At 40.2% G+C, this 23,983-nt stretch overlaps 1 protein-coding gene across 1 annotated transcript in view; it reads right to left on the reverse strand.

Annotated features, from left to right (window-relative positions):
* The window catches only part of ZFYVE28 (zinc finger FYVE-type containing 28), a gene marked incomplete at its 5' end in the record, with an annotated part of 51,675 nt that overhangs the window by 12,627 nt on the left and 15,065 nt on the right, over nucleotides 1-23,983 (reverse strand). The window contains 3 exons of the mRNA XM_081319042.1: nucleotides 2,737-2,939; nucleotides 6,868-7,005; nucleotides 9,161-9,301. Of these exons, the coding sequence (XP_081175168.1) occupies nucleotides 2,737-2,939; nucleotides 6,868-7,005; nucleotides 9,161-9,301 (482 nt within the window). The remainder of the gene's footprint in view (nucleotides 1-2,736; nucleotides 2,940-6,867; nucleotides 7,006-9,160; nucleotides 9,302-23,983) is intronic.

Below are 23,983 nucleotides of genomic sequence, written 5' to 3' on the forward strand. Positions count from 1 at the left end.
TTGCTTTCTTGCATTTCTTTTTCTTTGGGATGGTTTTGGTTGCTACCTGTTGTACAATGTCGCGAACCTCTGTCCATAGTTCTTCAGGCACTCTGTCTATCAGATCTAATTCCTTAAATCTATTTGTCACCTCTACTGTATATTCAACAGGGATATGATTTAATTCATACCTGAGTGGCCTAGTGCTTTTCCCTACTTTCTTCAGTTTAAGCTTAAACTTTGCAAGGAGAAGCTCATGGTCTGAGCCACAGTCAGCTCCTGGTCTTGTTTTTACTGACTGTATAGAGCTTCTCCATCTTTGGCTGCAGAGCATATAGTCAATCTGATTTCTGTGATGACCGTCTGGTGATGTCCATGTGTAGAGCCGTCTCTTGGGTTGTTGGAAAAGAGTGTTTGCTATGACCATCGTATTCTCTTGACAAAATTCTATCAGCCTGTGCCCTGCTTCATTTTGTACTCCAAGGCCAAACTTGCCTGTTATTCCGGTTATCTTTTGGCTTCCTACTTTAGCATTCCAATCCCCCATGATGATAAGGACATCATTTTTTTGGTGTTAGTTCTATAAGGTGCTGTAGGGCTTCATAGAACCGGTCAATTTCATCCTCTTCAGCACTGGTGGTTGGGGCATAGACTTGGACTACTGTGATATTGAATGGTTTGCCTTGGATTCGAACTGAGATCATTCTGTCATTTTGAGGATTGTATCCCAGTATTGCTTTTCCTACTCTTTTATTGACTATGAAGGCTACTCCATTTCTTCTGAGGGATTCTTGCCCGCAGTAGTATACCTGGTGGTCATCTGAATTAAATTCACCCATTCCTGTCCATTTTAGTTCGCTGATACCTAAGATGTCGATGTTCAGTCTTGTCATCTCTTGTTTGACCACGTCCAGCTTTCCTTGATTCATGGATCTTACATTCCAGGTTCCTATGGAGAAAAAATCTTTACAGCATCGGACTTTCCTTTCACCACCAGACACATCCACAGCTGAGCGTCCTTTCGGCTTTGGCCCAGTCGCTTCATTCTTTCTGGCGCTACTAGTACTAGCCCTCTGCTCTTCCCCAGTAGCATATTGGACGCCTTCCGACCTGAGGGGCTCATCTTCCAGCGTCATATCGTTTTGCCTTTTGGTACTGTCCATAGGGTTTTCATGGCAAAGATACTGGAGTGGGTTGCCATTTCCTTCTCCAGTGGATCACGTTTTGTCAGAACTCTCGGCTATGACCTGTCCGTCTTGGGTGGCCCTGCACGGCATAGCTCATAGCTTCATTGAATTACGCAAGCCCCTTCGCCACGACAAGGCAGTAATCCATGAAGGGGATGATTAGGGGACTGGAGGCTAAAACATATAAGGAACGGCTGCTGGAATTGGGTATGTCTAGTTTAATAATGAAGAGAAGGACAAGGGGTGACATGATAGCAGTGTTCCAATATCTCAGGGGCTGCCACAAAGAAGAGGGAGGCAGGACAAGAAGCAATGGATGGAAACTAATCAAGGAGAAAAGCAACCTAGAACTAAGGAGAAACTTCCTGACAGTTAGAACAATTAACCAGTGGAACAACCTGCCTCCGGAAGTGGTGAATGCTCCAACACTGGCAGTTTTTAAGAAGAGACTGGACAGCCATTTGTCTGAAATGGTATAGGATTCCTGCCTGAGCAGGGGATTGGACTAGATGACCTCCAAGGTCCCTTCCAACTTTACTATTATTATTATTATTATTATTATTTAGTGACTGTTCAAAGTTACGAAGGCACTGAAGAAAAGTGACTTATAATTATTTTTTCACGCTTATGACTGTTGCAGCATCCCCATGGTCATATGATCAAAATTTGAATGCTTGGCAACTGGCATGTATTTGTGATGGTTGCAGTGTCCTCAGGTCATGTGATCACCTTTTGCAACCTTCTGACAAGCAAAGTCAATGGAGAAGTTAAAAGGTAAAGGTAAAGGTTCCCCCGCACATGCGTGCTAGTCGTTTCCAACTCTAGGGGCCGGTGCTCATCTCCGTTTCAAAGCCGAAGAGCCAGCGCTTGTCCGAGGACGTCTCCGTGGTCATGTGGCCGGCATGACTAGACGCCAAAGGCGCATGGAACGCTGTTACCTTCCCACCGTAGTGGTCCCTATTTTTCTACTTGCATTTTTACGTGCTTTCGAACTGCTAGGTTGGAGAAGTTAGATTCACTTAAAAACCATGTTACTAACAACTGCAGTGATTCACTTAACAACTATGGCAAGAAAGGTTGTAAAATGGAGCAAAATTCACTTAACAAATATCTTGCTTAGCAATGGAAATTTGGGGCATAAGTGTGATAATTGTAAATCAAGGATTATAATTTTAAGTCCAGGATTATGTGTAACTAATTGGATTTATCCAAGAGGTTTTTGGCACTATTTTTTTTTATAATCCAAAGAACAGCAATTTGGATTTTTCATCTCTCAGTCCACATATCACTTATTGCTCCATATTTCCAGTCCAGTTTATTTGGTATATTACCTAATATACTTTACCAAGCTTTGTCCCTGTAGCTACCTTTTATCCACGGGCACCCCCACTCCGAACAGCTGCTTTCTTCTCAAAAGGCGGGTTCTGCTTATTGCCTCCAAGGTCAGAGACTCGCAGCCCACACTGTGTTTCCTACTTCTAACTCTGACCAAAGTCTTTTCTAACCCTGATTTCTTTGGGGGAATTAACAAGTGGGAGATAAATTGATATATAAATGAACTTAGTCATACCTCAGTTCAAACTCAGCAAAAAGCACATCAAAGCGGATTAACGCTCTCCGGATAGTCTCTGAATAAGGTCCAGGTTGGTTTAAGCTTTGCTCTCGGAGTACCATTCGCACCGTCTCTAAGCTGCAAAGCAAATCTTTGGCCAGAGGACGCAGCCGTACTCCATCTTCCTCTTCCACATCAATATAGGTGCGTGCCATAAGACACTAAAAGGAAAAAAAACAAGAATACAGGAATACTCCTTATCCCTTAGCTGCCTTTCCACGTTAGAAGACAACAAGCTCTCATTTGGCTATTGTCAAGGCTGCTGACCCCTTCATGGATTACTGCCTTGTCGTGGCGAAGGGGCTTGCGTAATTCAATGAAGCTATGAGCTATGCCGTGCAGGGCCACCCAAGACGGAAAGGTCATAGCAGAGAGTTCTGACAAAACGTGATCCACTGGAGAAGGAAATGGCAAACCACTCCAGTATCTTTGCCATGAAAACCCTATGGACAGTACTAAAAGGCAAAACGATATGACGCTGGAAGATGAGCCCCTCAGGTCGGAAGGCATCCAATATGCTACTGGGGAAGAGCAGAGGACTAGTACTAGTAGCGCCAGAAAGAATGAAGCGACTGGGCCAAAGCCGAAAGGACGCTCAGCTGTGGATATGTCTGGTGGTGAAAGGAAAGTCCGATGCTGTAAAGATTTTTTCTCCATAGGAACCTGGAATGTAAGATCCATGAATCAAGGAAAGCTGGACGTGGTCAAACAAGAGATGACAAGACTAAACATCGACATCTTAGGTATCAGCAAACTAAAATGGACAGGAATGGGTGAATTTAATTCAGATGACCACCAGGTATACTACTGCGGGCAAGAATCCCTCAGAAGAAATGGAGTAGCCTTCATAGTCAATAAAAAAATAGGAAAAGCAGTACTGGGATACAATCCTCAAAATGACAGAATGATCTCAGTTCGAATCCAAGGCAAACCATTCAATATCACAGTAGTCCAAGTCTATGCCCCAACCACCAGTGCTGAAGAGGATGAAATTGACCGGTTCTATGAAGCCCTACAGCACCTTATAGAACTAACACCCAAAAATGATGTCCTTATCATCATGGGGGATTGGAATGCTAAAGTAGGAAGCCAAAAGATAGCGGGAATAACAGGCAAGTTTGGCCTTGGAGTACAAAATGAAGCAGGGCACAGGCTGATAGAATTTTGTCAAGAGAATACGATGGTCATAGCAAACACTCTTTTCCAACAACCCAAGAGACGGCTTTACACATGGACATCACCAGACGGTCAACACAGAAATCAGATTGACTATATGCTCTGCAGCCAAAGATGGAGAAGCTCTATACAGTCAGTAAAAACAAGACCAGGAGCTGACTGTGGCTCAGACCATGAGCTTCTTGTTGCAAAGTTTAGGCTTAAATTAAAGAAAGTAGGGAAAAGCGCTAGGCCAGTCAGGTATGAATTAAATCATATCCCTGTTGAATATACAGTAGAGGTGACAAATAGATTTAAGGAATTAGATCTGATAGACAGAGTGCCTGAAGAACTATGGACAGAGGTTCGCAACGTTGTACAACAGGTAGCAACCAAAACCATCCCAAAGAAAAAGAAATGCAAGAAAGCAAAATGGCTGTCTGAGGAAGCTTTGCAAATAGCTGAGGAAAGGAGGGAAGCGAAAGGCAAGGGAGAAAAAGAAAGATACGCCCAATTAAATGCAGAATTCCAAAGAATAGCTAGAAGAGATAAGAATGCCTTCTTAAATGAACAATGCAAAGAAATAGAAGAAAACAATAGAATAGGGAGGACCAGAGATCTTTTCAAGAAAATTGGAGAGATGAAAGGAACGTTTCATGCAAAAATGGGCATGATAAATGGGCAGGGACCTAACAGAGGCAGAAGAGATTAAGAAGAGGTGGCAAAATTACACAGAAGAACTATACAAGAATGAGCTTAACGTCCCTGATAATCACAATGAGGTGGTCACTGACCTCGAGCCAGACATCCTAGAATGTGAAGTGAAGTGGGCCTTAGAAAAGCTGAGCAACAACAAAGCTAGTGGAGGTGACAGTATTCCAGCTGAGCTATTCAAAATCTTAAAAGACGATGCAGTAAAAGTGCTACACTCAATTTGCCAGCAAATTTGGAAAACTCAACAGTGGCCACAGGATTGGAAAAGATCAGTTTACATTCCAATTCCAAAGAAAGGCAGTGCCAAAGAATGTTCAAACTATCGCACCATTGCACTCATTTCTCACGCTAGTAAAGTTATGCTTAAAATTCTACAAGCTAGACTCCAGCAGTATGTGGATCGAGAACTACCAGAAGTACAGGCAGGATTTCGAAGAGGCAGAGGAACTAGAGATCAAATTGCTAACATACGCTGGATCATGGAGAAAGCTAGAGAGTTCCAGAAAAACATCTACTTCTGCTTCATTGACTATGCTAAAGCCTTTGATTGTGTGGATCATAACAAACTGTGGCAAGTCCTTAAAGAGATGGGCATACCAGACCATCTTATTTGTCTCTTGAGAAATCTATATGCGGGCCAAGAAGCAACAGTGAGAACTGGACACGGAACCACTGATTGGTTCAAAATTGGGAAAGGAGTCCGGCAAGGCTGTATACTGTCGCCTTGCCTATTTAACTTATATGCAGAGCACATCATGAGAAAGGCAGGGCTAGATGAATCAAAAGTTGGAATTAAGATTGCCGGAAGAAACATCAACAACCTAAGATATGCAGATGATACCACTCTAATGGCAGAAAGTGAAGAAGAACTAAAGAGTCTCTTGTTGCAGGTGAAGAAGGAGAGTGCAAAACTTGGGTTGAAACTAAACATTAAGAAAACCAAGATCATGGCATCCGGCCCTCTCAACTCCTGGCAAATAGATGGGGAAGAAATGGAGGTAGTGACAGATTTTATTTTCCTGGGCTCCAAGATCACTGCAGATGGGGACTGTAGCCAAGAAATTAAAAGACGCTTGCTCCTCGGGAGGAAAGCCATGGCAAATCTAGACAGCACACTAAAAAGCAGAGACATCACCCTGCCAACAAAAGTGCGTATAGTCAAGGCTATGGTCTTCCCAGTTGCAATGTATGGCAGTGAAAGTTGGACCATAAGAAAGGCTGAGCGCCAAAGAATTGAGGCCTTTGAACTATGGTGCTGGAGAAGACTCCTGCGAGTCCCTTGGACTGCAAGGCGATCAAACCGGTCAGTCCTAGAGGAGATCAACCCTGACTGCTCTTTAGAAGGCCAGATCCTGAAGCTAAAACTCAAATACTTTGGCCACCTAATGAGAAGGAAGGACTCACTGGAGAAGAGCCTAATGCTGGGAAAGATTGAGGGCAATAGAAGAAGGGGACGACAGAGAATGAGGTGGCTGGATGGAGTCACTGAAGCAGTAGGTGTGAGCCTAGATGGACTCCAGAAGATGGTAGAGGACAGGAAGGCCTGGAGGAACATTGTCCATAGGGTCGCGATGGGTCGGACACGACTTCGCAACTAACAACAACAACAAGGCTGCTGAAAATGCCTGGAGAGAGGAATGGTACCTTCTTGTGCCCTGACCATTAGTGATCCCTCTACCAAACCACCTGGTCTTGACCTGCTTCACTTTGTCTGGCTGAAATTGAACAGAATTAGGTGTGATGCTGGAAGAAGTGCGAGGAGTGGGCGGGAGCGGAGAAGGAAAGAAGAAGAAAGAAAGAAAGAAGAACTTTCCCCAATACAGCATACAAGTTGTTTCAGAGTTCAAATGAGCAGTCCCCACAAGGTAGTGAGTTTTAATTTCTCAAATAATTTCAAACTCTATCTCAGTAAAGAAGGAACTTTTATTTCCTAAATATTCAGCAACCATCTGGACCATACTAGATAATCTGGGAGTCACTCAGAGTTGTGGTGTAAGATGGACAACCATGTAAATGTTTTACATATATAAAAGCATAAAAAACACAGGAGGTGGATCAAACCCAAATTTTCAGAGCATGGTCAGGCAAGTGCTTAATATCTGAGTACGGCTCCATTTACACTACATATTAAATGCAATACAAAAATAGGAGACATTTGACTTTATCGGATCATATTCTGGAGCTATGGAGGCATCTTAGTATCTTCCCTCCGTGACTCACCTCAGCAGCAAACAACATATGATTCCGTAGGTTGTCCACTAGAAGGTCTTCGGGGAATTTGATGACATAGTCACGATCATGACGTTCCTTGGGGATACATTCCTCCATGATCTGTTCTATGATAGCCAGTAACTCAGCCTGCCCAAAAGAAAAGAAATATTTCTACTTTTTCTAAAAATACATTTGACTTATTCCCAACATATCAATAGACAGAAATCCATTCTTCTCAGACCTATACTGCAGGGCAAATTCATAACCTTGCATTTGAGCTAGAAATGAATAAAGCTACAAAAAATCATCAGACTATAAGGGAACACTTGTGGCATATTGTCCACTGAAATCAATAAAAAGGTGAGGCTCCAGAATTGAGTTTGAAGCATTTGCAAGAAGGGATAAAATTTTACTTTTAAAATATAAAATTATTTTAAATACTTAGTAGAGACTGTACATTGCTGCAAAATGTCCATGTTTCTTCTTGCCACCCAGTCTATACAAGGTGCACCACACAACTGGTACTCTGAAAAGAGGGAAAACCCAGATTAACCTTTAATGACAGTTTGGTGTAGTGGTTAAGACACCAGTCTAGAAACCAGAAAACATTAGTTCTAGTTTTGCTTTGAGTAGAAAGCCAGCTGGGTGACCTTAGACCAGTCACTGTCTTTTCAACCTTAGTAAAAAGACAGTGACCAATCACTTTGAAATTTTGCCAAGAAAACTGCAGGGACTTGTCCAGGCATTTGTTCGGAATTAACACTGACTTGAAGAAACCAACAACAATAATATTAGTGCCTCAAGTTCAATACAAAATATCTGGAGCACCACTTGAACACCATAGGCATTGACATATTCACCACCAGTCAATTGCAAAAGGCAGTTTTACTTGGAACAGCTTACATCCTTTGACAATATTAAAATCATTAATATCATTCAACAACAATGTCTATCTATTCCAAGCTCTTGGGGAGGATTCAACAGGTGGATAAAAATGCCAACTGCAGTCTACATCCCTGGCTGACTGTGCAGGCAACCATAATAATAATCCTTTAGTTGGTTTCCGTGAGAATGATCAGAATTGTAATTCAACCCATTTCAAGGGCACAGGCTAAATGGATGAATGAGTTGGGCTACTTAACTATCAGGGTTTGCAGCCCAGCTGAAGTGGGAGTGGTAGAAGTAACAGAATAACAGAGTTGGAAGGAACCTTGGAGGTCTTCTAGTCCAACTCCCTGCTCAGACAACCCCCTATATACCATTTCAGGCAAATGGTTGTCCAATCTCTTGTTAAAAAATTCTAATGTTGGAGCATTCACAACTTCTGGAGGCAAGTTGTTCCACTGATTAATTGTTCTGTCAAGAAATTTCTCCTTAGTTCTAGAGAGGTTCTCTCCTTGATTAGTTTCCATCCATTGCTTCTTGTTCTGCCTTCAGGTTCTTTGGAGAATAAGTTGACCTCCTCTTCTTTGTGGCAACCCCTGAGATATTGGGACACTGCTATCATGTCACCCATAATTCTTCTTTTCAATACATTATACGTACCCAATTCCAGCAACCGCTCTTTATAGGTTTTAGCCCCCAGTCCCCTGATAATTTTTGTTCTCTGCACTCTTTATAGATATCTTTTTTACAATGTGGTGACCAAAACTGGATGCAATATTCCAAGTGTGGTCTTACCAAAGCATTATAAAGTAGTATTAACACTTCAGGGGATCTTAATTCTACCCCTCTGTTAATGCAGCTTAGAACTGTGTTAGCTTTTTTGGCAGCTGCAGCACACTGCTGGCTCATATGTAAGTGATTGTCCACTAACTCAGACTCCAATATCCCTCTCACAGTTACTATTATTGAGCCAGGTACCACCTATGCCAGAGGTAGGCAACCTTGGCTCTTTTATGACTTGTGGACTTCAATACCCAAAATTCCTGAACCAGCCATGCTGACTCAGGAATTCTGGGAGTTGAAGTCCACAATCATAAAAGAGCCAAGGTTGCCTACCCCTGACCTATACCATACTTGTGCATTTGGTTATTCTTGCCTAAATGTAGGAAACAGAATGACAATTTATACCATAAACCTCTTACTTTGTATCCCTTGACAGGAATAACCGCTAGTTCTAGAATTCCAACAGGAGAAAGGCAAATAGAAATATTTGCAAGGACACATGTGGGCATACAGGAAAAATGCAAGGAGGAAGTCCCACTTCTGTTTGTGAATGCTGCACAGTTACATTCACCACCTCCTGACTGCTGATCTGCTACCACCTCATACCTTTTGCTCTCTTCCAAAAAAATCCTACCTGACTAAGATGCAACTGGTTTAACAGTGTCAGATACTGTTGGGGATCAGTCTCTACGTCCAGGCAGTTGATTTCTGTTACCACTTGAGTCACTCGTTCATCAGCATAGAAAAACTGCGACAGCAGTCTTGGATCAGAACGCTGAGGAGAGAAAGAGAAGCCTGGGTTATACACAGCCATACAATACGAGACAGTCATGTTCAGCAGTACCTAATTACATGTATACTTTGATATAAACAAAGAAATTCCCTTGATGCAGAAAAGTAGTTGCCAGGTGAATTCTAATCTAGCTTTTTCCCCAATGTGCTTGTTTTCTATATCTGGGTAATTTTTTAAATTAAGGTGCACACAGCCCAACCTGCATTTCATTGTGACAAATGAAGCAAAAAATTATATCTGCAATCTAGCCATATGTTTATAATATTTTAGATTTTCTGTTTCATATTTTGTAATTTTATTTCTTGTGGGGTTTTTTGAAATATGATATGAATGTGCCATACTATAAATAACAAACAGTTCAACCTGCAATCTTATTCCAGGATGGGGACTGTATCTACCAATGGGGCTTTAGTTTTAAAAGCCCTACTCATGATTTTATTCTTCTGCTGTATTGTTTTCCTACAAATATCAACCAATCAAGATTTATAATTCGTCCTAAGTCAGTGAATAGTGTGCAAAGTAAAGCAGGGGTCTCCAACCCCCGGTCCGTGGACTGGTACTGGGCCACGGCATGCCAGCAACCGGTCTGCACAAACAAGTAAATCCCCATCTACGGGATGCAGGCAGCACACAAAAACACGCACTCTCCAGTCTGTGGAAAAACCTTTCTCCACGGAACTGGTCCCTGGTGCCCAAAAATGTTGGGGACCTCTGGAGTAAAATCTTCAACTTTAGATGGTGAGATGCTGAGACAGGAGCCAGAGAAAATTGTTATATAATTAAAAAACGGAGAATAGAAACCTTCAAGGTTGAGAATTTACTGGACATTATACATATATATATATAGGGGTAGGGATGTGACAAGCACAGAGAAGACAGGATTCCAGAGTGTTTCAGACTGAGAATTTTTTTGTATGACAGGTTTCCTAATTTGTGGCACTCTCCTCATCTAACATTCTGCTGCTGCCTGTTTGGGAATGCAGAGCAGAGAGATTCATTCCTTTGGCGGATATGAAGCCCTGTCATCAAGAAAAGAAGGGAGAGAATTTTCTTGTTAACAAAAAACTATTTCACTGAGCAGAAATTCTCCAGGGGCTGCTTGCTCAGCAATATCTCTACTTAATTCAAGTATCAGAAACCAATCCGAGTTTCCTGAGCTTATCAACACAATAGAAAGATTAAGATGTATATCACAGAACTATGAATGCAATACAGATTAATATATAACTAAAACAAACATAAAGGAAGTGAAATGGACTACAGAACCTTGCAGTATACTTGCAAACGAATGTGCAAAATCTAAAAAGGGCATGGTGTGAATTATAACTAAGGTGGAGAACTTTTCTGAAAAAGAGTCGCTAATAGGCATTCAGCTGTTTAGGAGAACCCACTCCCCTCTGGGTAGGAAGGGCCCCATAACAGAACATCTGTGGAGTTACTGTGAGTATTAATCAGGCTACCTGCCAGATAAAGATAGCAATCACAACAGCACTTAGACTTATATACTGCTTCACAGTGCTTTACAGCACTCTCTAAGGCTTAGAGTCTAAGCGGTTTACAGAGTCAGCATATTGCCCACAACAATCTGGGTCCTCATTTTACCGACCTCGGAAGGATGGAAGGCTAAGCTGGTGAGAGACGAACTGCCAGACTGCTGTCAGCCAGCAGTCAGCAGAAGTAGCCTGCAGTACCGCATTCTAACCACTCAGCCATCTTGGCTCACCTCAGCTCACTCTGACTTAACTGGGCAGATCAGACTACGGTGCCTGGGCATGGTCTGATGGTATGATCTGAACAGGGTTCTCTCTGCTGTCAGCTTGACCCCGTTTATGGATACAGGCCATTTCTGGGTTATAAAAGTGGCCAAAAGAGATGAGCCATGGTTGGGTCCATGATATGGTATTGCTCTTCTTGTATGAGATGATACTGTAGTATCTCCTGCTTTGAAAGAGGTGGTGAGGCAGCCTCTGCTCAAGAGGCTGGGGAAGGTTGTTGAGAAGCTGGTCAATCTGCAGTTGATGGCTTGATTACTGCAAAACACTCTACATAGGGTTGTCCTTGAAGATCACCTACAAGTTTAACTAGTTCAGAATGCAGAGGTACAGGTAACGATGGGCAAGCCTCAGTATGACCATGTAACACTTTACTTTGCAAGTTGTATTGGTTACTAGTTTGTTTCTGGGTATAATTCAAGATGATGGTGGTTACCTATACATGGCAAATAGCCTGGTTATTTGAAGGTTATGGAAGACTTTTCTTCCATAGTATCTGTCTGACCAATTAGATCTGGAAGGTTTGGTGTGCTCCATGTTCCTTTGATTAAAATAATGTTATCTGTTAGAAGCATGTGTTATCTGCTGTACCATCTGCCTTCTGGAATAAAGTTGCCCTCAAGATTTCAGGAGGGCTTTGATATTTTGGAGAGCCTTGAAGCCCTGGCTCTTCACTCAGAGCTTTGGCAAGGTAACTTAAACCTCTTCTGAGTAATGTGAGTTTACTTTGCTTGTTGTCTGGTTTATGCCATCTTTGTTCTTTGTTTTTAATCATTGCATTATTTTATTGTTCTGATGTTTTTATCTCTGAACTGCTCAGAGTTGCCATGGGTTAGGCAAGTGTAAAAAATGCAATATAGTACTGTAAATAAGAATAGAAACAGGAGAAGAGGCAGAAGAAACAAGATATGAAAAATTATTATTACCAGTTTACTCCATTACAGCATATTAACTTTGAGATCAAGCTTTAAGTTTGAAAACATTGCACTGAATCCAGACAGTAACAACTAAGTGTTTGCAACTGTCATCCCTTTGAGCCCATCCCAAAGAAGTGATGCAGGCCAAATCTCAGAGTGAAATGCACCCCAGCTTTTCACTCAGGTTCCACTAACTGGTAAGACTATTAATGTGTTGTGTTCAAAGGCCTGGGTTCTCTGTCACTGTAATAAACAAAATTACTATACAGCTCCATTAGTCAGCTGCTTTGTTCTATTCAGATGGGAAGGTTTGGGGTTGTCGTGTAATTGTAAAATGGGGTAGAAATTCAGTAAACGAAGCCAAAATAGATTGTTTCCCAAATTAGGTCATGTCATAATGAATCTTTAAAAATAACAAAACACTTCCTTTTTCTTTTTGCTACAGACCCAACCTAGCTATTTCTCAAGGATTGCTAGCATTTAATCATCATTCATTCATACTAAGCAATGTGCTCTTGTTGTTTCTGACTCTATCCGCTGACAGAGATAATTTTGTGAGGATAATTTCTCAGCTACTTTGAGGTCTGGTATGCCCATGTTTATGTCACTAGTGGTCATCTTTTTTCCCATCAACTTTTTGTTTGCATTGTCATTGATTTTCTAAGTATCAGGGTCTTCCCCAAAGATTCTTGCCTTTGTATTATGTGTCCAACATGTCAATATTAGCATTTCTAGCGAGCAATTTGATTTTACTCCTTCTAATACTGAAATATGTTTTTCTTCTTGAAGTATTCTCAACAACTGTCTGCAGCATTATAATTCAAAGGAATACATCTTTCTTTGTTCATCTTCTCACAGGGCTTTCCTAAGTGTTACATTGCTGTAAAATCTAGACCATGTCCTTCACTGTATATAATCTTGTCAGTATGATGTCTCTAAATATGAATAATTTGCTTCAATCTGACTTTGTTTTTCCCAACTAGCAACATGTTTATATTTCATGGCTACAATTACTGTGCTTCTGAACTTTTGATTTTTACGAAAATAAGATTTGTTACTACTTTAGCTTCTTTTCCACTGTTTGCATTGAGTTGACACTGTTTGTTGTTATAGTCTTATCTTTTTTTGTTATTATTTTGTTACTATTGAGCATCAGACCAGGTTTTGACCTCCATTTTTTTCATCTTCAACAAGAGATTTCCTAAGTACTCCTCACATCCAGCCACCAATCTGGGTTGTTGAGGTTTCTCCTAGCATTTTTAATTCCAATTTCTATTTTTTGTAGTATGTTCTACATGCAAGCCAAACAAACTAACTTTATGCGATCTTGAAATTATTTAATTGCTCCATTATTCCAATCTAACTGGTCACCATACAAAGTCAGTAGGCCAGCTTTTCTATGTTTTTAAAGACTATTCAAAATTTGTTATGGTCTACACACCAAGGGTATCAAACTGATGGCCTGCGGGCCGGTTGCATCATATGGAGGCTGCACCCACCCCAGCTCCGACAATGCAAAAAAAGTCACAATATGTCGCAACATGTCATGTGATGTGGTGAGTTTGACACCCCTGGTCTACATCATACATCATCTATGAATTAAAATGAGCTTTGCTGTTCCCATTATCCTTTGGATGTTAGCAATATGATCTCAGGTACTCCTGCATCTTCTGAATCCAACTTGTACTTTGTACAGTGTTTATCCCATGTACATTTGAAGTCTAGAGTTCAAAAGCTTGAGCATTATCTTACTAGCATGTAAAACTAGTATGTGAAATAAACACAATTGTTCAATAATTTGAACACAACACTGTCCTTTTTTAGTATTGGAATAATTATTTTTTTTAAATTTTTTGTCTGCTGCTGGGTTTTCCATATCTGTGTACAAACCACAGACACCAATTTAACACAAATTTTAAACATTTCTGCTGATTTATCATCAACTCTGCAGCATTATTTGCAAAAAAGTTTAGAGGCCATTTAACTTCAATTTCCAGTATGTCTGTTTCCTGTTCAATTAGATCAATCATCAATTTTATAAATTTCTGATGAAGGTCTTATCAAAGACCTTCACATTTGTACCATCTCTAATTTCTTTCTTCTTTTGGCAATACTTTTTTCCTTCATCTTTTATTATGTTCATTTTTGCATATGAGCTTACCTTTATTTCTGCACTTTTCTTTAATAAATTTCTTGTCATTCCCATTCATTTTTTTGCACTGTATATTTATATATATATTCTTATTCCTTCTTGATCTTCTGTAGAACTTAATGTTAGTTGAACAATTTTCCTCTGTCTTTTGCTTTCCATATTTTTTCAGCTACTTTTGATGGTTCAGCAGAGAGCCATTATGCGTTTTTTTTACTTTTTGCATTTTGGGATATTTTTGTTCACTTCATTTCAATAAAGTCAAAAATTTTAGTCAAGAGTTCTTCAAACTGTCTATCAAATTAAGTCCATTAAATCTATCCTTTACTTTCTACATTCATATAATGTTGAGCATGTACCTTGATTGGTCTGGTGGTTTTGGAGGATTTTTTTTGCTTAACTAGTAATTTTGCAATAGGTTGTGATCTGAACAGGTCTTGTTTTCACTGACTTATAGAGTTTATCTATCTATGCTTATAGAACATAAAAGAGAGTTCGACTTTGGTGTTGTCCATCTGGTGATGTCCCCGAGTAGAGGCATCTTCTAGATGGTGGTCGCCTACTTCATTTCCTGCACCAGCCAAATTTTCTCATTATTCAAGATATTATTCTATCTACAATTAATATGAAATCTGTTTTGGAAAGGGAAGTAGCTCAAATTTTTGCAAGAGATCTTTTCAAATTGTTTTATTTATTGATAAAAAAAATTCTTTATTGCCTGAATTACACTTATACTTGGAGTGCAGATGTGGATCAGATGTTGATTAATTTACTTAGAATTCCATTTGAGGTCATTCCATCATTTTTGGGATTGCATTCACATACTCATTTTGATGCATTCCTTTTCAACAAAGAGAGCAGCTGCATTGCTTCCACAATTTTCTTATTCTCAGAATTTCTGATATGAAGTGAACCATTCTGGTCTACTTTATTATCCTATTTTGTGAATGTTCATTTTTCTTTTTTGGCAGAACACTGGAAGTGTTTCTTTTGTTCTTCTCCAGTGGATCTTCACCCCATCCCGTCTACAATATGACCTACCCTTTCTGAACGTATTATTAGGCTATTGCAAGCCCCTTCACTATTGCAAGTTAATAATCCATGAAGGGGATTGCGTATCCCAATGGCCATTAAATAAACTCTATTCCCCTTCACTGGAGCAAAGAACAGATAGAATATAAATTATAATGGGATTCTTTAAGAAAGTAGAAACCATTATAATACTTCCAGTACAGTATTTTTTCTGCCAATGTAAACAAAGCACATATACAGTGATTACTAGATACAGTTTGTGGAACCTTTTTTAAGGATCTTCACCTCCTTGGGAAAATAATTCTAATTGTACTTTAAAAAGAGCTGTACAAATGATAACTAAGAAACCTCAGTGAATAGGCTGTTTTTTCTATTTATCCTAAGCACATCACCATAACTAGTACAGGTCAATAAACAAATCAGACCCATCCATTCCTCAACTCAAAGAGTTATCATTGGGCACCAGATACAAGGTCTGGTCATTATTATTATTGTTGTTTAGAAAGCAATTTGCAACCACCACAGAAAATGCAAAATTTCTTGGGGAAAATGTAGCAGAGTGCTAATTCTTAAATTTCCTTGTAAGCTGATTGCCTTCTTGTTTTCATGCTGTACCTCTCCTTCCGCAAAACAAATAAGAGGGTGTAGGCCTAATCTTAGAAATGTTCTATGGCCACTAAAACTATTTCTTACTCACCACAGAAAAGTTAACCCTTTTCCAATATGCAACATTCTCCAAATGACACTGGACCAGAATGAGCAAACTCAGCACGATAGATTTTAAAAGACTTGTCTTTTTTAAAGTGATAGAATTGTCTTAGACATTTTTTTATTATTATTATTTTTAATTCCATTTATATCCCGCCCTTCTCCGAAGACTCAGGGCGGCTTACAAGCTTAGCAGTAGCCTTCATTCTATGTATATGCCTGCTTATTAGGGCTTTCGCCCCCCCCAAGCGGCATTATTACAAAGTCAGCTTAATTGCCCCCAACAATCTGGGTCCTCATTTTACCTACCTCAGAAGGATGGAAGGCTGAGTCAACCTTGAGCCTGGTGGGATGCGAACCTGCACTAATTGCAGGCAGCTGGTGTTACTTAAGGAGGCATTAGCCCACTGCTCCACCAAGGCTTGCTCCCACTACTAAGTTAAAGAGCAAATCCATCTGCTGAAGCAAAGAAAAACAGAAAACTAAACAGTGATTTACCTCTACAAAACTGGAAATAACAAGAAATAGACAAACTCAACTGTACAAGAGGAAGAAACAGAAAAAAAAAATACAAAACATATAATAAGTATGATAAATATAATACACTATCAAACATCAACAACTGCCTATCCCTAGACTTTGGGAAGGACTCAGTGGGTGGATAAAAATTCCAAATCTTGTCTGAATGTCTGGCAGACTGTGTGACGAACCAATTTTCATTGAGAGCAGCCAGGTGCAGTGGTCAAGGATTCAGGCTAGAAATCAGGAGATTATGAGTTTTAGTTCCACTTTAAGCACAAAGTCAGCTGGGTGATTCTGGTCCAGTCACTCCTTCTCAGACCTAGGAAGGAGGCAAGAGCAAACCAGTTCTGAAAATCTTGCCCAGAAAACTGCAGGGACTAGTTCAGACAGTTGCCAGGAATCACCACTGAAACACAGACTTGAAGGCACACGCACACAAATACTGTAATAAGTATGTCACAGAATTATAATATTTCATAACTATGCTATTCTGAGTCCTGGCAAGAAGCTTCCTCTACTTTTCATAGGTTGCTCTAAGAGACAATAACAAAATGAAGACAGAAGAGGCGGACCAGAAAGTTGGAACATATCTACAACAGACTGAAATAGCTAGTAAGTCCTTCTCCGCTATTGGTCTTCTGAACTTCTTCTGAAGTACTATAATGGGTGAAGTGTAACATAGCTTAGCTGTTGTTGAAGTGGGGTGTGGGAAAAGCACTTCTTTAACAAAGATAATTTAAGTGTGATATGCACTTACATATAGAACTTATGGTGAACTGGGCTTCCTGGCTTCCTTGTGGGGGTTCTCTAAAATGTTTTTCCACAATGTCCTACTTAATTAGTTTGCAACAGCTTGGGAGCTGTTGCTGTTCCTCCTTTGGCAAACAAGGCTAAACAAAGCAAAACAAAAATGGCACCCTTGCTTTATTAAAGTTCTTGAAATTTCCTAGTCTTTAATGCTCTCTGCTCACTATCTAGATCAATAGATGGGATTTTAATAACAAATCAAAATCAAACAGTTTTCTTTCCCATGTCCAAATTTCTTGGCATGGGATTTCTCCCATTCACTAACTTGTTCAGTCTTAGATGCCTTAGAAGTTTTAGAAGTGTTAGAATAAATTTGTCACTTTAAATATACACTGATTGGCATACATTAAAATGAGATTTTGCTGCATACAGCTCTCAAAAGGGTCACCACTTCCATTATACATTACATAAATACGACAAAATTGCATGTACCCACATACCCACATATATTCTATGTGACACAGAGAAACACAGTCTAGTTTGGATGTATACATGTACATGGCGAGAAAAATGAATCTTGCGAGTTTACCAGATGGATGGCACAGGGAACAAAGCTGTTACAGAATCTGGTAGTCCTGCTGGAAATATTTTGAAACTTCTTCCCAGAAGGGAGCAACAGGAACAGACCCTAAATTGGGTGTGTGGGGTCTCTAACAATGCTTTGAGCTCTAAACACATAGCACTTATAAGCAGTGTCCTGAATAGTGAGAAGCTCGCTTCCCATAAGCTTCTCGGCAGTCCTTACCACTCTCTGTATGGACCTTCTATCTGAGGCACTGCAACCACCAAACCAAACAGTGATGCATTCATTGCCTGGAAAGGAGATGAAGACAATTTTTGGAGACTTGAGGGAGGGAGGGAGGGTGGAATCTTTTCAAATAGTTGATTTTGTAGTGGCATTTTAGAGTCAAGATAAATTATTCTGCAATCTCAGGATGTGCCCAATCTTTTGGTATAGTCCAGGGGTGGGCAACCTCGGCTCTTTTATGACTCATGGACTTCAACTCCCAGAATTCCTGAGTCAGCATAGCTGACTCAGGAATTCTGGGAGTTGAAGTCCATGAGTCATAAAAGAGCCGAGGTTGCCTACCTCTGGTATAGTCATACCACATGCTTAGGAAGGCATGAAGCTTTGACAACAACAACAAAAAGGATGGTCTCAGAAGTATAAACACTGCACTTGTAGCAATCACTAGCCAGCTATTTCTACTCATTTATACACTTCTTGGGTTCACAGAATTATTAAATAAAAATCCTGAGAAATGGAACAGGGTTGAAAAGTCAAACATCTAATAATAATAATAATAATAATAATAATAATAATAATAATAATAATAATAATAATAATAATAATAATAATAATAATGATAATAATAATAATAATAATAATAATAATAATAATAATAATAATAATAAGAAGAAGAAGAAGAAGAAGAAGAAGAAGAAGAAGAAGAAGAAGAAGAAGAAGAAGAAGAAGAAGAAGAAGAAGAAGAAGAAGAAGAAGAAGAAGAAGAAGAAGAAGAAGAAGAAGTTGGAAGGGACCTTGGAGGTCATCTAGTCCAACCCCCTGCTAAGGCAGGAAACCTTATACCATTTCAGGCAAATGGCTGTCCAGTCTCTTCTTAAAAACCTCCAGTGTTGGAGCATTCACCACCTCTGGAGGCAGGTTGTTCCACTGGTTAATTGTTTTAACTGTCAGGAAGTTTCTCCTTAGTTCTAGGTTGCTTCTCTCCTTGACTAGTTTCCATCCGTTGCTTCTTGTCCTGCTTTCAGGTGCTTTGGAGAATAGCTTGACTCCCTCTTCTTTGTGGCAGCCCCTGAGATATTGGAACACTGCTATCATGTCACCCCTCACTCTTCTCTTCGTTAAGCTACACATACCCAATTCCAGCAACCATTCCCTATATGTTTTAGCCTCCAGCCCCCTAATCATCTTTGTTGCTCTTCTCTGTACCCTTTCTAGAGTCTCGACATCTTTTTTACATCGTGGTGACCAAAACTGGTTGCAGTATTCCAGGTGTGGCCTTACCAAAGCATTGTAAAGTGGTATTAGTACTTCACTTGATCTTGATTCTATCCCTCTGTTAATGCAGCCTAGCACTGAGTTGGCTTTTTTGGCAGCTGCAGCACACTGCTGGCTCATATTGAAGTGATTGTCTACTAAGACTCCGAGATCCCTCTCACAGTTACTACTATTGAGCAAGGTACCACCTATACTATACCTGTGCATTTGATTTTTCCTGCCTATACTAAAGCTAAGCCTGACTGGACTTCCGTTATGATTTTTACATAGGCTTACTCCTTGCAATCTAAGTTCCATTATGAGTCACAGGCTGCTTAATTTTTGTTTTTTCCAGTAACTGTGAGAATAGTAATAGTTTTGTTGGTTCAAAAGTCAGGTCCAAAAAAGACACTAGATTCCATAACAAAAAGCCAGGTAAGGGATATAGGAGCTCTTAGCCAAACACTCCAATCAGAAAGGAGGTGATGCTAAATGACCTTGTAAAAATTCAAGACAGTTTGTATCTCCATACTTAGCATCTTCCAATAGAAGTCTCTGGGTGGGAAATGTGGACTTCTTTTTCCTGAGATGTTGCATTTTTTGGCAAATTTGCTTAGAGCTTCACATCTGATTGTTAAATGTTTTGAGGATAACACTCACATATGGACAGTCCCATGAATGCAGCTTTAGTTTCAGGGCCTCTGAAATGGGTGTTATTGGGTAGGTTGCAGTTCCTGAGGCCCACTTATCATCTGTCTGCTCCTTTCTCCTCAATCATTACAACAAACGGGATTATGTAGATGGACTGATTCCCTAAGGTTATAAACATCTCTTTGTATGTGGGAATAATATCTTAGCACCCTGATTTAAACTACAATGCCATCATCCAAGTCCAAAAATATCTCTTTTGGACAAGACGTATGTTTTGTGGTATTGCTAATCAAGATAACTTTGGAGGACTGGGATTCTCTGTATCTGTCATAAATTGATTCCTCACTTTTTCTTGACACTGAAATATCTTCAGTTTAATGTGCGGCCTGATCTGGCATGACAAGAGAAACATGACCCTATTCATTAACTAATATATTTCAACATCTTTCAGCACCAAGGCAAGGGTTATCTGGCTCAGAGAGAAGTTGTCTTGGAACAGAGAAGTACTGAAGGATCACAACTCCATTTACCTCCCTTAAAATCATGCAAAGTTGCAGGAATCTTCTGTAGACTGAACACAAGCCAGTAAACTGAAGCTGAATTCAGACAAGGCAGAGGAACATAAAGCAGTAGTTTGGCCAGAAAGGTGGGATTTAATTTATTTTTTTTATTTATTTTAATCCCATTTATATCCCGCCCTTCTCCGAAGACTCAGGGCGGCTTACAAGCTTAGCAGTAGCCTTCATTCTATGTATATGCCTGCTTATTAGGGCTTTTGGGGCCCCCCAAGCGGCATTATTACAAAGTCAGCTTATTGCCCCCAACAATCTGGGTCCTCATTTTACCTACCTCGGAAGGATGGAAGGCTGAGTCAACCTTGAGCCTGGTGGGACGCGAACCTGCACTAATTGCAGGCAGCTGGTGTTACTTAAGGAGGCATTAGCCCACTGCTCCACCAAGGCTATGCATTCTAGATGGAGGTTTAGTTCTATTTAAGTCACTGTTTAAATTATGGAGTGTTATTTCATTCATTCTTTGCTGTGGTCTTTAACTGGCCATAGAGATACAGTAGATATTCTGGTTGATATTCTGTTTAACTACTAGAATATGTTTTACATGGGACCTTAACTCCTATTGAGAAAGTCCAGATGCAGACCCCGCTGAAGAAGGTACCTAGTTTGGAAATGAAATGTCCAGGAGCTAAACAACAAGCTCGGAGAACAGACCCCTGCTAAAAGTTCAGATGGCACACAAATGTAGCCAGATTACTCTTAAGAGAATATTTGAAATATGAATAAAAAAAGAGAAGCAAATATGTGCTTCATTGATTATAGAAAGACCTTTAATTGTGTTGATCATGCAAAGCTGTGGAATGTGCTTAGTAAAATGGGAATCTCAGAATTTCACGCTCTCCTGATGTGAAACCTATACATAGGTCAGTAAGCTATGGTCTGGAGAGAACATGGAGAAACAGACTGGCTCCAGATTGGCAGATCATGCAAGGCTGTAAATTATACTCTCTACTTGTGTGTTGATTATATACCGTATTAAGGGAATCTGAATTGGAAAATGATAAGCACAATTTAAAATGGAGGAACATGTACTATGCTGATAGCAGTATTCTGATTACTGAAGTGCAAACAATCTGCAACTCTAATGAAAGTCAGAGAACACAGTGACGAAGATTAAATATAAAGATGATTAAACTAATGACAAGAGATACAGAAATCAGGCTTAGAATTGACAAATTAAGTGGTGGATAGCTTCCACCTTTCAATAGTAGAGAAACCAGTCATTAGGAAATACTTTGCAGACCAGCACTTAGTAGTGTAGCAATGAAAAGCTTGGCAAAGGTATTCAGATGCTGTGAAGTGTCTATATCTACAAAGATCAGAATACTGCAATGCAGTAATACCTTCCCTGTAAAAATTGTGGTACTGTGGCACTCTATGAAAATGAGTGTAGGACTTTGAAGAAGCAGGACAAGATATTGACACTTTTGAATTTTGATGTTGGACAATGCTATTTAGAATACCATGGATAGCCAAGAAAACAAACAAATGGATGGTCAAACGAAGCCAGAGTTCTCACTGAAGAAGTCTCATGTGACTAGGCTCAAATTATCCTACTTTGGACACATTATGTGAAAAGCTCATTCTCTGGAGAACTGTATAATGCTGGGAAAGGTAAGGAGGAAAGAGAAGAGGATGACCAGTAGCAAGATGGATGGACCCAATTACAGCAGCAATGGATGCACATCTGAAAACATAAAGGATCAAGGCGAGGGACAGAATAACTTGGAGAATATGTCATCACTTAAGATAGGTAAGATAACCTTTATTGTCATTTTTTTTTTACTGTGAGCACAACAGCACACATCAAAAATGAACTTTAGTTGCCCGTTCTCAAAGTGAAACACATACATGACACACACCTAAACATACTATGGGTGGGCACGGCTTCCGGATGACGCATCCAGCCCGCGGCCGGCAGTTTGACACCCCTGTCCTAGAAGGTAACAGGGAAAATAGGTTGTGAAGAGTATCTGTAGTGTCCCAGATAATGTTATGGATCCTGTTCAAGCAATGCTTCTGTGGTATGTCCTGGATGGGAGGGAGGGAACTTCCAATCATCTTTTCAGCCATCCTCACCACTCTCTGCACCGCCTTCCTGTCTGAAGCAGTGATGCTTCCAAACCAGACTGTGATGCTGTATGGCAGGATGCTCTCGAACATCCCCCTGTAGAAAGTGGTAAGGATAGGAGAAGGAAGATGTGCTTTTCTCATGTGATGCAGAAAATGCAGGCGCTGCTGTGCCCGCTTCACCAGTGTCTTGCTGTTGAGCGACAAAGCCAGCCTACTCGTTAGCTGCACACCCAAGAATTTGATGCTGGTAACCATCTCCACAGGTGAATCATTAATGCACAGAGAAGTGTGGCTGTGCCTGCCTTTTCTGAAATCGACTATGATCTCTTTGGTTTTTCTGGTATTTAAAACTAGGCTGTTTCCCTTACGCCAGTTCACCAACCCCTTAACCTCCTTGTGGTAAGCATCCACATTGTCATCATGAACAAGGCCCACTACTGTTTTATCATCTGCAAACTTCACAACATGGTTGGTGGCAAACCTAGCACAACAATCATGGGTGAACAGGGTGAACAGCAGTGGACTTAGAATGCAGCCCTGAGGAGAACCTGTGCTCAAGAAAATAGTATTAGAGGTGTTTGTTCCAACTCACACATACTGGGGCCTGTTGGTAAGAAAATCAAGAATCCAGTTGCACAAAGGAGTGTTTAAGCCTAAAAGACCCAGTTTGTCTATTAGATGCTGGGGAATGATTGTGTTAAACGCCGAGCGGAAGTTGACAAACAACAAACGCATATTTCTTTCCTCTAAGTGCTTCAAGCTAAGATGGAGAACGGAAGAAATAGCATCCTCCATAGAGCGATTTGGTCGGTAGGCAAACTGAAGTGGGTCAAATGCTGGCAGGAGGCTAGATACAATAATGTCCTTTATCAGATTCTCAAAGCATTTCATAATGGTGGATGTCAGTACAACCGGACAATAATCATTGAGACCTGTAATTGTGGACTTTTGGGGCACTGGCAAGATGATGGCCATCTTAAAACATAATGGGACCACTGCCTGCTGCAATGAGAGATTGAAAATATCTGTGAGAACACAAGCCAGTTCATCTGTACAATCTCTAAGGACATGTCCAGGGATGTTATCTGGCCCTGCTGCTTTCTGAATGTTAACTTTCTTCAGTGTTTTCCAGACAGAGGTGACATCAAAGTTTAGCACTTGCTCATCAGGATGGGGCACAGCTTTCCTAGCAGGAGAGCTATTGGATGCCTCAAATCTACAAAAAAATGTATTCAGTTTGTTTAGGAAGTCTGTGTTGTCCTTGCATCTCGATGGAGTCACTTAGAGTCAACATTGACCTGATGGCATATAATCAACCAGTTCATTTTCAAATATTCGTACAGCTATAGTAGCACCTATTTTGCTTCTAAGAATGTTGTAAAATTTTGGTTTTGATATTGACTGTTTGCTCCTTCATGACCTTGCTTCCATATTCTGATCTTTTAAATCTATCTCCCCT

The sequence above is a fragment of the Vipera berus genome (genome assembly GCF_964194415.1).
Source record: "Vipera berus genome assembly, chromosome: 2".
Classification (NCBI taxonomy): Eukaryota; Metazoa; Chordata; class Lepidosauria; order Squamata; family Viperidae; genus Vipera; species Vipera berus.